The 14,262-nt window shown below is 46.0% G+C and overlaps 1 protein-coding gene across 3 annotated transcripts in view; it reads left to right on the forward strand.

The window, feature by feature from the left end:
* The window catches only part of LOC137654456 (WD and tetratricopeptide repeats protein 1-like), a 76,419-nt gene that overhangs the window by 41,450 nt on the left and 20,707 nt on the right, over nt 1-14,262 (forward strand). For 2 of the 3 annotated variants that reach the window (XM_068388087.1, XM_068388088.1), the window contains exons 10-11: nt 329-409; nt 1,325-1,479. In XM_068388087.1, the coding sequence (XP_068244188.1) occupies nt 329-409; nt 1,325-1,479 (236 nt within the window). The remainder of the gene's footprint in view (nt 1-328; nt 410-1,324; nt 1,480-14,262) is intronic. The other variant, XM_068388090.1, reaches the window with a different exon arrangement.

The following is a 14,262-nucleotide window of genomic DNA, read 5'->3' on the forward strand; positions in this document are numbered from 1 at the left end:
GAATTTCATGGCACTGATGAAGTTGCATCATGCACACAAGAACTATTCGGTTTACTTATTAATGTGGATGCATTTATCTTTTTATTATAAAAATTGGCTTGTTTATGATTTGGTTGCAAATCAAGAATAAGTTTTGTGAAAGTAAGGCGAAAAATTGTTTCAAGTTGAAACTATTTTCCTTTTTTTTTATCATTAGTGTTTATGCCTTCTTATCATAGGTGAAATTAATATCGTATACCCGTCATTATATTTGTACCCTTTTTTATTGAATTTGATATTTATCTAGTCTTTCCTTGTATAGTTTCCTGATGTACAATTCTAATTATAGGGAAGGAGATATTTATGCTGCCCTCAAAGACTGTTTCACGGCTCTAGACATTGATCCATATCACGTAAAAGCTCATTTCAGGTAAGATTTAAGAGAATCTTTTTATCTGTGTTAAAATGATTTTTTATAGTCCTTTGACTAAGTGTTCTGAAGTGCCAATTGCTTTTATGTAATGAAATAGCTTATTCTTAAGGTGTCACTTGTTGTCCAATAGCTGCTGACTAGGTGCACAGTGATGTGTTTCTGTTCTTAACTATAATGAAATATCTTTAGATATAGTTGTAGTAATCGATAGTATATCTAAATGTTCAGCTTATGGGGTCTGTGGCAAGTAGTTTATCATCATCCAAATGTAGTATAATCAAACCACAGGGTTCTTCCTAGATTATATATGGGAGGAGAAAAACCACTGTAAGGCTAAGTTGAAGAAGTTGGATAGCTAATGAGGAAGAGACCAGAGGTAATGGGCGAAAAGGGAAATGCACTTTCTGCACATTCGTCATTGGATTTTGTGTTGCATCAGTAACATCACTAGCTCATTAAGTGCAGTACCATTTACCATTTTAATGTCAATGTGATTGCTTGTTGTGGTTTTCTACCAATTGTTTTATGATCTGCATATATGGCACTACACAATCTTTAATTCACATGGAATTTTTCCTGTATTTGGTTCATTATGCCATCTTAGTTTATTGTTGAACTTCTTGGTATGAAGCCTATACAACCATTTTTTTTTTATACTTTTCATCTTGACCTTCTTTGGTATTTTCATAGAATACTGCGAGTAATCTTTTTCAAATGAATGATTTGAAGTTCTCTGGCATCCTGAAAAAAATATGATATTTTTATTATTGTGCATCCTGGCTTCTTTCATTTAAAATAAGAGAGCTAATGCAACATGGTACTGTATAGCATTGGTGATTGTAAAATTATGAAATTCTGAAAGTGTCCCAACAATTTGATAAGTTTTATTATCCTGATTTTCTGTAATTCTAGGTTAGCTCGTTGTTTGCATCAACTTGGTCGTGACATTGAGGCCCAGGTGTGTTTAAATGAATTCAAGAAACTACATCCAGATCACAGTAATTCTCCAGCATGTACTGCCTTAGCCAATGAGATTACAACTTCATTATGCCAACAAGACGGTAAATGTAAGTCTTTGTTTTTGTGCAAATGTGTATAACTTCTCACTAAGATGGGATTTTTCTTGAAGTGAAGAATTGCCTGTAGCATTAAATGTTGATTGGCAAAATCAACTCTGACAGTGGGAAATTTTGAATGCATTTCTATAGTTCATGCCTTTAAAGTTTCATTTCTTTATGCTTTTTGAAATGTTTGATGGATAGTGCATCATAAACATATGACTTGTGTGAATGCTTAGTAGGAAACCAGCTTATTATTTATAGATTAAAGATATAATTTAGGAGTGTTTTATATAGCATATCGTATAAGATGACTCTTGTAATGTTTTATTGGTGCTCGATCAGTTTTTGAGGGGGAGAGAAATTTTGTAGTCATTAATGCTTTCGAGAGTTACTGATTCTAATGATGGTATCCTAAGATTCAGTTAGTTGAATATAAGGCATGTGCTAACAGATTAGTTTGTTTGAATGGTATAACATTTAGAAACTTTTTAAATTATAGCAAAGATTGCTGTAATACAGGTAAGTAAAAATGAGTATCCTATTTATAACAAAAGAAGGGTATGTTGCAAGCACAATGCCAGGACTATATATTTCAGCAGAAAATTGAAAGGATTCTAATGTTATTATTTTTATTATTACCTGCTAAGCTACAACCCTAGATGGCAAAGCATTATTATTTTTTCAATATTAAACTTAGCCGGTGATCATATAAGCTGCAGCTCTGCTGCCCGACAGAAAAACCTACGGTCAAAATACGCCAGCGATCGCTATGCAGGTGGGGGTGTACATCAACAGCGCCATCTGTCGAGCAGGTACTTAGTACTCCAAGTAAACAAAGAACCAATTTTCTCTCTGTCGTGCCACCGGCAAGACCTACTAAATTCGCTGTTGCTTACTGGATTGGTTTTCACAGATTTTGGTGAAGTACACATTTCTAGTTATTAGCTTTCGCTTTGCAGAGGTTATCTTCAATACTTCCTTGCATTCTTTTGTTGAATTTTGGATTATTTATTGACGACTTGGATAGATTTTGAATTCCCCTTTGACTAATTCAAGATGGCTGACCCTTCTCAAGTCCCTAAATACAGAAAGTGTAGTGCCAGGGACTGTTCAAGGCGTCTTCCGAAGGCCTCTATCGATCCGCACACCGTTTGTTCCAATTGTCGGGGTAAAACCTGTCAATTGGAAGATCGATGTGAGGAATGCGTTGGGCTTTCGGAATTCGATTTTCTCGAATTCCTGAAATATTCACGTAGGCTAGAGAGAGATAGAGTCAGGAGAAGTTCATCTCGCTCCGTTGATATTTCCTCTCCCCATGCCCCACAACCTATTCCTTCCCCTGTAGTGGTTGCTCCTGATCCCCCTTCTAGCACTCAACAACCTTCGATGGCAGATATGATGCGTGCCATCCAGGCTCTGGGTGAGAGAGTCGAGTCATTGGCGAGTGACCGTAACCAACTCATGGCAGACGTCAGGGAGTTGAAGGGTAAGAGTGCAGTGGGTAGTGACAAAGTGAGTGGTAGTGTTGTGGAAAGTGTTAGTGTTGCGCTTGAGGGTGCGTCTGTTCGTGCCTGTCGTCCTCCCAGTCCGGGACCTCTTGCAAGCTCCCAAGCCCAGGGGAGAAGCAATGTCGTACGACCAAAGGGTTCGACAGGCTTTAATCAGCGGACAGACGTTCCCTCCGTGGTTTCGGACGTATCTTACCAAGATCGCCCCACCCACAAGAAGACGAGAGAGCCCATTTATTCCTCGTCTGCGGAAGATGTTTCTCGGAAGAAACAATGGACCAAGGTCTCACGGCCTCTTAAACGCAAGTCGGTCCCTTCTGCGCAAGTCCAACGGCCCAGTTGTAGCCACTGGGTCAGTTCGGACTCGCTGCAGTCTTCCGATGACTGCACACCTCCTAAGAGAGGCAAAGCGGTACCGCAACAGGCAGTAACACCGTCTGTTGCTGCTCCTGCTACTGTAGACCCTAAGTGGTCTTTGCTGCAGACCATGCCGACGCAGTTAACGTCTTTAATGCAGGACTTTCGTGCGGAGAAGGTTGACGCTGCACCCGTTAGCCTACAACCAACCACGGTTGTGCGTCCAGTGGACGCTGAGGCTACCTTCTCCCGCACTCCAGCTGTGAGAGTCCCGCCACCCATGCGCAGTGTACCCTGCCAGCCGCATGTTGACGTTCAGCGACGCACGGAACCCTCCGTTGACGTTCGCGAGTTACAACAACAACCTAAGTTGTTTTGTTTTGACGCGGTGCGTCAACCTCCGCAACCCAGTGTGGTTACCACTACTCGCCCACAGCAGACTAGACAGTCAGGAGTAGACGCTTTGCGCCCCCGCGCTGCTATGGTTGTTGCCAGCTCACAGACTGGCCAACAGTTCCATGACGTTGCGTCCAGTGCAGTCACGCATGCACCCGTGCTGCCGGACTCAGCTGACCAGCCAATTCCTACTCCTTTGCCGCTTCCTCCTCAGTATTCAGACGATGGACTCTCTGATGATGACGACGCTGCACACCTTGACGACCCGCACACGGACATCGACGAACCCAAGACCACGCCTCCCTCCTTGGACTTTAGGAAAGTTCTTTCACTGTTCAAGGAGATGTATCCTGATCAGTTTGTTTCTGCAGCCCCACACTCTCCTCCATCTGAGTTCGCTTTAGGCACGCAGTCATCCGCGCCTGCCTTTACGAAGCTCGTCCTCGCCCGCTCGTCCAAGAGAGCTTTAAGAGTGTTGGGAGATTGGATGCAGTCCAAAAAGCACCTTGGGAAGACAGCGTTCTTGTTTCCCCCTGCGAAACTCGCTTCCAGATCGAGCGTCTGGTATGCCACGGGAGAAGTTCTCGGCTTGGGAGTTCCTGCCTCTGCCCAGGGCGACTTCTCAAGTCTAGTAGACTCTCCCCGCAGGCTAGCCATGAGACGCTCCAAGATTTGTTGGACTCCTTCAGACCTAGACCATCTGATGAAAGGAGTGTTCAGAGCCTTCGAGGTTTTTAACTTTTTGGATTGGTGTTTGGGAGCGTTGAGCAGGAAGACCTCCCCTTCTGACAAGGAAACTTCCATGCTCGTTATGTCCTGCATGGATAAGGCCATACGGGACGGTTCCAGTGAGCTTGCGGCTTCGTTCGTTTCCGGGGTCCTCAAGAAACGGGAAAACCTTTGCTCCTTCTTGTCAGCTAGAGTAACACAATGTCAGAGATCGGAACTTATGTTTGCTCCTCTCTCAAAGTGCCTTTTCCCAGAGGAGTTGATCAAGGAGATTGCTGCCTCCTTGATTCAAAAAGACGCATGACCTGGTTGCGTCATCTGCCCGCAAAGCCACCCCTTTGCCTACCGTGTCTAGACCCAGGATGGATACTCCAGCGTCAAGATTTATTCCGCCCTTTCGTGGCAGAGCCTCCAGCAGAGGAGGTGCTCGTGCCGAAGGTAAACGTGGGAGTAAGAAGAAAGGTACCAAGTCCTTTAGAGGCAGAGTCTGACTGCCACCTTCTTCAGACAGCAGTGGGAGCCAGACTCAAGAACTACTGGCAGTCCTGGGAGAACAGGGGCGCAGATGCACAATCTGTGAAGTTGCTCAGAGAAGGGTACAAGATCCCGTTCTTGCGCAAGCCCCCTCTAGCAACGACTCCCATCGACCTCTCTCCCAGGTACAGAGAGGAGGACAAGAGACTAGCTTTGAAGCAAGAGGTGTCTCTCTTACTAGAAAAGGGAGCGGTAGTCAAAGTCCGGGACCATCAATCCCCGGGCTTCTACAACCGTCTCTTCTTAGTGGTAAAGAAGACAGGAGGGTGGAGACCGGTGCTAGACGTCAGTGCTCTGAATGTCTTTGTCACAAAGCAGACGTTCGCCATGGAGACGACAAAGTCTGTTCTAGCAGCGGTCAGGAAGGAAGACTGGATGGTCTCTTTAGACCTCAAGGACGCTTACTTTCACGTCCCCATCCACCCAGATTCCCAACCTTTTCTAAGGTTCGTTTACGGGAAGGTTGTCTACCAATTTCAAGCCCTGTGCTTTGGCCTAAGCACGGCGCCTCTTGTCTTTACGAAACTGATGAGGAATATTGCCAAATTCCTGCATTTAGCAGACATCAGAGCCTCCCTCTATTTGGACGACTGGCTTCTAAGAGCTTCGTCCAGTCGTCGCTGTCTGGAGAATCTAAAGTGGACTCTAGATCTGACCAAGGAATTGGGTCTCCTGGTCAATATGGAAAAGTCCCAACTGGTCCCATCCCAAACTATAGTGTACCTAGGGATGGAGATTCACAGTCAAGCTTTTCGGGCTTTTCCGTCGGCCCCCAGAATAAGTCAAGCCCAAGGATGCATCCAGAACATGCTAAAGAAGGACCGATGTTCAGTCAGACAGTGGATGAGTCTGATAGGGACGCTTTCATCACTGGACCAGTTCATTGCGTTAGGGAGACTGCACCTCCGTCCCCTTCAATTTCACCTAGCTGTTCACTGGAGAAAGGACAAGACGCTAGAAGCGGTCTCGATCCCCATTTCCGAGAAGATGAAGTCATCACTGACTTGGTGGAAGGACAACATCTACCTCAGAGAGGGTCTGCCCCTGGCTGTTCAGACCCCCAACCACGTTCTCTTCTCGGACGCATCGGACACGGGCTGGGGTGCGACATTAGACGGTCGGGAATGCTCGGGCACTTGGAACTCGGATCAAAGAACGTTACATATCAACTGCAAGGAGCTACTGGCAATTCATCTGGCCTTGAAAAGCTTCAAGTCCCTCCTTCTAGGCAAGGTGGTGGAGGTGAACTCAGACAACACCACGGCCTTGGCGTACATCTCCAAGCAAGGAGGGACCCATTCTATGACGTTGTACGAGATCGCAAGGGACCTCCTCACCTGGTCAAGAGATCTAAACCTGTCTCTAGTAACGAGGTTCATTCAAGGCAACATGAATGTCATGGCGGACCGCCTCAGTCGGAAGGGTCAAATCATCCCAACAGAATGGACCCTACACAAGAATGTGTGCAAGAGACTATGGGCCACATGGGGCCAACCTACCATAGATCTCTTTGCAACCTCGATGACCAAGAGGCTCCCAAATTATTGCTCGCCAATCCCGGACCCAGCAGCAGTTCATATAGATGCTTTTCTTCTGGATTGGTCCCATCTAGACCTTTATGCATTCCCCCCGTTCAAGATTGTCAACAAGGTACTGCAGAAGTTCGCCTCTCACGAAGGGACAAGGTTGACGTTGGTTGCTCCCCTCTGGCCCGCGAGAGAATGGTTCACCGAGGTACTGCAATGGCTGGTGGACGTTCCCAGAACTCTTCCTCTAAGAGTGGACCTTCTACGTCAGCCACACGTAAAGAAGGTACACCCAAGCCTCCACGCTCTTCGTCTGACTGCCTTCAGACTATCGAAAGACTCTCGAGAGCTAGAGGCTTTTCGAAGGAGGCAGCCAGGGCGATTGCTAGAGCAAGGAGGACATCCACTCTTAGAGTCTACCAGTCGAAGTGGGAAGTCTTCCGAAGCTGGTGCAAGTCGGTATCAGTATCCTCAACCAGTACCTCTGTAACCCAAATAGCTGACTTCCTATTATACCTGAGGAAGGAAAGATCTCTTTCAGCTCCCACGATCAAAGGTTACAGAAGCATGTTGGCAGCAGTCTTCCGTCACAGAGGCTTAGATCTTTCCAACAACAAAGATCTACAGGACCTCCTTAAGTCTTTTGAGACCTCGAAGGAGCGTCGTTTGGCCACACCAGGTTGGAATTTAGACGTGGTACTAAGATTCCTTATGTCAGAAAGGTTCGAGCCACTACAATCAGCCTCCTTTAAAGATCTCACTTTAAAGACTCTTTTCCTCGTCTGCTTAGCAACAGCTAAAAGAGTCAGTGAGATACACGCCTTCAGCAGGAACATCGGATTTTCATCTGAAACGGCTACATGTTCTTTACAGCTTGGTTTTCTAGCCAAAAACGAACTACCTTCTCGTCCTTGGCCGAAATCGTTCGATATTCCAAGCCTTTCTAATTTGGTTGGAAATGAACTAGAAAGAGTCTTATGCCCTGTTAGAGCTCTTAAGTTCTATTTAAGACGAACTAAACCTTTACGAGGACAGTCAGAAGCTTTATGGTGTGCTATTAAGAAACCTTCTTTACCTATGTCAAAGAATGCAGTTTCCTATTATATCAGACTGTTGATACGAGAAGCTCATTCCCATCTGAATGAGGAAGACCATGCTTTGCTGAAGGTAAGGACACATGAAGTTAGAGCTGTCGCAACTTCAGTGGCCTTTAAACAAAACAGATCTCTGCAGAGTATAATGGACGCAACCTATTGGAGAAGCAAGTCAGTGTTCGCGTCTTTTTATCTTAAAGATGTCCAGTCTCTTTACGAGAACTGCTACACCCTGGGACCATTCGTAGCAGCGAGTGCAGTAGTGGGTGAGGGCTCAACCACTACATTCCCCTAATTCCATAACCTTTTTTAATCTTTCTCTTGAAATGTTTTTATTGTTGTTTTTTGGGTTGTCCGGAAGGCTAAGAAGCCTTTCGCATCCTGGTTGATTTGGCGGGTGGTCAAATTCTTTTCTTGAGAAGCGCCTAGATTAGAGGTTTTGATGAGGTCCTTTAGTATGGGTTGCAACCCTTGATACTTCAGCTCCTAGGAGTCGCTCAGCATCCTAAGAGGATCGCGAGGCTCAGTAAGGAAGACGTACTTAAAAAGGCAGAGTAATTGTTCAAGTCGACTTCCTTACCAGGTACTTATTTATTTTATGTTTGTTATTTTGAATAACTGCTAAAATGAAATACAAAATACTTAGCTCATAATAATGTAATCATGTAATGCTGGTCTCTACCCACCCCCCTGGGTGTGAATCAGCTTATATGATCACCGGCTAAGTTTAATATTGAAAAATGTTATTTTTATTAATAAAATAAATTTTTGAATATACTTACCCGATGATCATATATTAAAGGACCCTCCCCTCCTCCCCAATAGAGACCCAGTGGACCGAGGAGAAAATTGGTTCTTTGTTTACTTGGAGTACTAAGTACCTGCTCGACAGATGGCGCTGTTGATGTACACCCCCACCTGCATAGCGATCGCTGGCGTATTTTGACCGTAGGTTTTTCTGTCGGGCAGCAGAGCTGCAGCTTATATGATCACCGGGTAAGTATATTCAAAAATTTATTTTATTAATAAAAATAACATATTACCAGCTAAGCTACAACCCTAGATGCCAAAGCAGAATGCTATAGGCCCTAGGGCTCCCATAGGGCAAAGTAGCCTAGTGAGGAAAGGAAATAAATAAACTACAAGAGAAGTACAGAATGTTCCCAACGTGCAAACATTAGTTGATACAAACATAAATCCTACTGAAAATAATGATTATTAGATAAAGAGTACTGTAATAAAACAATGTCAGGCTGGGAGGAACGTAGAGAGGAGAGGTCCCCTTTTTCTGTTTCATTTGTTTGATGTCGGCTACCCCCCAAAATTGGGGGGAAGTGCCTTGGTATATATATGTAAGTAAAATGACATTTGTGATAACCTGATATCTATTTCACATGAAACACGACTATTTGTTGACTTTTGTAGCTGGAAATCATAGGCATAAGATTCAGGTTAGGTCTACCCTAGGCCACAGTTTAACAAATTTCGTCTTATAAACAGCTTTTTGGAACCTATTATGTTTGTAAGTTCAGGACCTTCTTTAATGAACTATTAAGATAAAACACTTTAAGAACATCCTGTTCTATAAGGTGTGACTGTTGGATGGATGTTAAGACTCATGGCCAGAGTATGATAGGAAAATCAAACTAAATGGGGAAGTTGAGAGTGATATGGTTTCCAGCCTTTCGAACATAAACAGAGATACTTTATTTGAAGAAAGATTTGACATTTAATAGTAAGAAAATTGTAGATTGGAAAGTACTAGAAAGGACAAATATCAGTATGAATGGCCTTAAAATCATGGAAGAAGGGTATAGAGGAAATATGTATTCAGTCAAGAAATTTTCAAGACAGGAGAAAATCATGTTAATGGTGAAGGTAAAGAGCAATTTATATTTACCTTAATTTCTGCCTTACCTTTGTACAGTTTTACATTAAAGAATGTCTATTGGAAAGCTAGGTCATGCAATTGACTCAGGATTTTCTAAACATTTAAGTAGCCAATAGTATTTTTTCTGCGTTTATAGAAAATTAATGCATGGAATGTAATGCTTGGGTATTGTGAAGGATGGAGTAAGCATCACTCCCTAAAAATATTTAGTCTTTCTGCAACTATAACCTCTATATCATGCCTTTCTTAAGTATGTGTAAGGTTTCTTTACTTGAGAACATAATTTTGATTGATGTTTCTTGGTATATTTATTTTGGTAACTTTTTATTTTTTTCTTGTTAGCTGGTTTTATGTACCAGATATCTTAGTTTAGTATAAGGATCGGTGTTACTCCTCGTTGCTCTATGCTTTCCTTGTTTTATATTCATTAAATAGGAATTTTCAATATTAAACTTAGCCGGTGATCATATAAGCTGCAGCTCTGCTGCCCGACAGAAAAACCTACGGTCAAAATACGCCAGCGATCGCTATGCAGGTGGGGGTGTACATCAACAGCGCCATCTGTCGAGCAGGTACTTAGTACTCCAAGTAAACAAAGAACCAATTTTCTCTCTGTCGTGCCACCGGCAAGACCTACTAAATTCGCTGTTGCTTACTGGATTGGTTTTCACAGATTTTGGTGAAGTACACATTTCTAGTTATTAGCTTTCGCTTTGCAGAGGTTATCTTCAATACTTCCTTGCATTCTTTTGTTGAATTTTGGATTATTTGTTGACGACTTGGATAGATTTTGAATTCCCCTTTGACTAATTCAAGATGGCTGACCCTTCTCAAGTCCCTAAATACAGAAAGTGTAGTGCCAGGGACTGTTCAAGGCGTCTTCCGAAGGCCTCTATCGATCCGCACACCGTTTGTTCCAATTGTCGGGGTAAAACCTGTCAATTGGAAGATCGATGTGAGGAATGCGTTGGGCTTTCGGAATTCGATTTTCTCGAATTCCTGAAATATTCACGTAGGCTAGAGAGAGATAGAGTCAGGAGAAGTTCATCTCGCTCCGTTGATATTTCCTCTCCCCATGCCCCACAACCTATTCCTTCCCCTGTAGTGGTTGCTCCTGATCCCCCTTCTAGCACTCAACAACCTTCGATGGCAGATATGATGCGTGCCATCCAGGCTCTGGGTGAGAGAGTCGAGTCATTGGCGAGTGACCGTAACCAACTCATGGCAGACGTCAGGGAGTTGAAGGGTAAGAGTGCAGTGGGTAGTGACAAAGTGAGTGGTAGTGTTGTGGAAAGTGTTAGTGTTGCGCTTGAGGGTGCGTCTGTTCGTGCCTGTCGTCCTCCCAGTCCGGGACCTCTTGCAAGCTCCCAAGCCCAGGGGAGAAGCAATGTCGTACGACCAAAGGGTTCGACAGGCTTTAATCAGCGGACAGACGTTCCCTCCGTGGTTTCGGACGTATCTTACCAAGATCGCCCCACCCACAAGAAGACGAGAGAGCCCATTTATTCCTCGTCTGCGGAAGATGTTTCTCGGAAGAAACAATGGACCAAGGTCTCACGGCCTCTTAAACGCAAGTCGGTCCCTTCCGCGCAAGTCCAACGGCCCAGTTGTAGCCACTGGGTCAGTTCGGACTCGCTGCAGTCTTCCGATGACTGCACACCTCCTAAGAGAGGCAAAGCGGTACCGCAACAGGCAGTAACACCGTCTGTTGCCGCTCCTGCTACTGTAGACCCTAAGTGGTCTTTGCTGCAGACCATGCAGACGCAGTTAACGTCTTTAATGCAGGACTTTCGTGCGGAGAAGGTTGACGCTGCACCCGTTAGCCTACAACCAACCACGGTTGTGCGTCCAGTGGACGCTGAGGCTACCTTCTCCCGCACTCCAGCTGTGAGAGTCCCGCCACCCATGCGCAGTGTACCCTGCCAGCCGCATGTTGACGTTCAGCGACGCACGGAACCCTCCGTTGACGTTCGCGAGTTACAACAACAACCTAAGTTGTTTTGTTTTGACGCGGTGCGTCAACCTCCGCAACCCAGTGTGGTTACCACTACTCGCCCACAGCAGACTAGACAGTCAGGAGTAGACGCTTTGCGCCCCCGCGCTGCTATGGTTGTTGCCAGCTCACAGACTGGCCAACAGTTCCATGACGTTGCGTCCAGTGCAGTCACGCATGCACCCGTGCTGCCGGACTCAGCTGACCAGCCAATTCCTACTCCTTTGCCGCTTCCTCCTCAGTATTCAGACGATGGACTCTCTGATGATGACGACGCTGCACACCTTGACGACCCGCACACGGACATCGACGAACCCAAGACCACGCCTCCCTCCTTGGACTTTAGGAAAGTTCTTTCACTGTTCAAGGAGATGTATCCTGATCAGTTTGTTTCTGCAGCCCCACGCTCTCCTCCATCTGAGTTCGCTTTAGGCACGCAGTCATCCGCGCCTGCCTTTACGAAGCTCGTCCTCGCCCGCTCGTCCAAGAGAGCTTTAAGAGTGTTGGGAGATTGGATGCAGTCCAAAAAGCACCTTGGGAAGACAGCGTTCTTGTTTCCCCCTGCGAAACTCGCTTCCAGATCGAGCGTCTGGTATGCCACGGGAGAAGTTCTCGGCTTGGGAGTTCCTGCCTCTGCCCAGGGCGACTTCTCAAGTCTAGTAGACTCTCCCCGCAGGCTAGCCATGAGACGCTCCAAGATTTGTTGGACTCCTTCAGACCTAGACCATCTGATGAAAGGAGTGTTCAGAGCCTTCGAGGTTTTTAACTTTTTGGATTGGTGTTTGGGAGCGTTGAGCAGGAAGACCTCCCCTTCTGACAAGGAAACTTCCATGCTCGTTATGTCCTGCATGGACAAGGCCATACGGGACGGTTCCAGTGAGCTTGCGGCTTCGTTCGTTTCCGGGGTCCTCAAGAAACGGGAAAACCTTTGCTCCTTCTTGTCAGCTGGAGTAACACAATGTCAGAGATCGGAACTTATGTTTGCTCCTCTCTCAAAGTGCCTTTTCCCAGAGGAGTTGATCAAGGAGATTGCTGCCTCCTTGATTCAAAAAGACACGCATGACCTGGTTGCGTCCTCTGCCCGCAAAGCCACCCCTTTGCCTACCGTGTCTAGACCCAGGATGGATACTCCAGCGTCAAGATTTATTCCGCCCTTTCGTGGCAGAGCCTCCAGCAGAGGAGGTGCTCGTGCCGAAGGTAAACGTGGGAGTAAGAAGAAAGGTACCAAGTCCTTTAGAGGCAGAGTCTGACTGCCACCTTCTTCAGACAGCAGTGGGAGCCAGACTCAAGAACTACTGGCAGTCCTGGGAGAACAGGGGCGCAGATGCACAATCTGTGAAGTTGCTCAGAGAAGGGTACAAGATCCCGTTCTTGCGCAAGCCCCCTCTAGCAACGACTCCCATCGACCTCTCTCCCAGGTACAGAGAGGAGGACAAGAGACTAGCTTTGAAGCAAGAGGTGTCTCTCTTACTAGAAAAGGGAGCGGTAGTCAAAGTCCGGGACCATCAATCCCCGGGCTTCTACAACCGTCTCTTCTTAGTGGTAAAGAAGACAGGAGGGTGGAGACCGGTGCTAGACGTCAGTGCTCTGAATGTCTTTGTCACAAAGCAGACGTTCGCCATGGAGACGACAAAGTCTGTTCTAGCAGCGGTCAGGAAGGAAGACTGGATGGTCTCTTTAGACCTCAAGGACGCTTACTTTCACGTCCCCATCCACCCAGATTCCCAACCTTTTCTAAGGTTCGTTTACGGGAAGGTTGTCTACCAATTTCAAGCCCTGTGCTTTGGCCTAAGCACGGCGCCTCTTGTCTTTACGAAACTGATGAGGAATATTGCCAAATTCCTGCATTTAGCAGACATCAGAGCCTCCCTCTATTTGGACGACTGGCTTCTAAGAGCTTCGTCCAGTCGTCGCTGTCTGGAGAATCTAAAGTGACTCTAGATCTGACCAAGGAATTGGGTCTCCTGGTCAATATGGAAAAGTCCCAACTGGTCCCATCCCAAACTATAGTGTACCTAGGGATGGAGATTCACAGTCAAGGTTTTCGGGCTTTTCCATCGGCCCCCAGAATAAGTCAAGCCCAAGGATGCATCCAGAACATGCTAAAGAAGGACCGATGTTCAGTCAGACAGTGGATGAGTCTGATAGGGACGCTTTCATCACTGGACCAGTTCATTGCGTTAGGGAGACTGCACCTCCGTCCCCTTCAATTTCACCTAGCTGTTCACTGGAGAAAGGACAAGACGCTAGAAGCGGTCTCGATCCCCATTTCCGAGAAGATGAAGTCATCACTGACTTGGTGGAAGGACAACATCTACCTCAGAGAGGGTCTGCCCCTGGCTGTTCAGACCCCCAACCACGTTCTCTTCTCGGACGCATCAGACACGGGCTGGGGTGCGACATTAGACGGTCGGGAATGCTCGGGCACTTGGAACTCGGATCAAAGGACGTTACATATCAACTGCAAGGTGCTACTGGCAGTTCATCTGGCCTTGAAAAGCTTCAAGTCCCTCCTTCTAGGCAAGGTGGTGGAGGTGAACTCAGACAACACCACGGCCTTGGCGTACATCTCCAAGCAAGGAGGGACCCATTCTATGACGTTGTACGAGATCGCAAGGGACCTCCTCACCTGGTCAAGAGATCTAAACCTGTCTCTAGTAACGAGGTTCATTCAAGGCAACATGAATGTCATGGCGGACCGCCTCAGTCGGAAGGGTCAAATCATCCCAACAGAATGGACCCTACACAAGAATGTGTGCAA

Source organism: Palaemon carinicauda, chromosome 15 (assembly GCF_036898095.1).
Source record: "Palaemon carinicauda isolate YSFRI2023 chromosome 15, ASM3689809v2, whole genome shotgun sequence".
In the NCBI taxonomy this organism is placed as follows: Eukaryota; Metazoa; Arthropoda; class Malacostraca; order Decapoda; family Palaemonidae; genus Palaemon; species Palaemon carinicauda.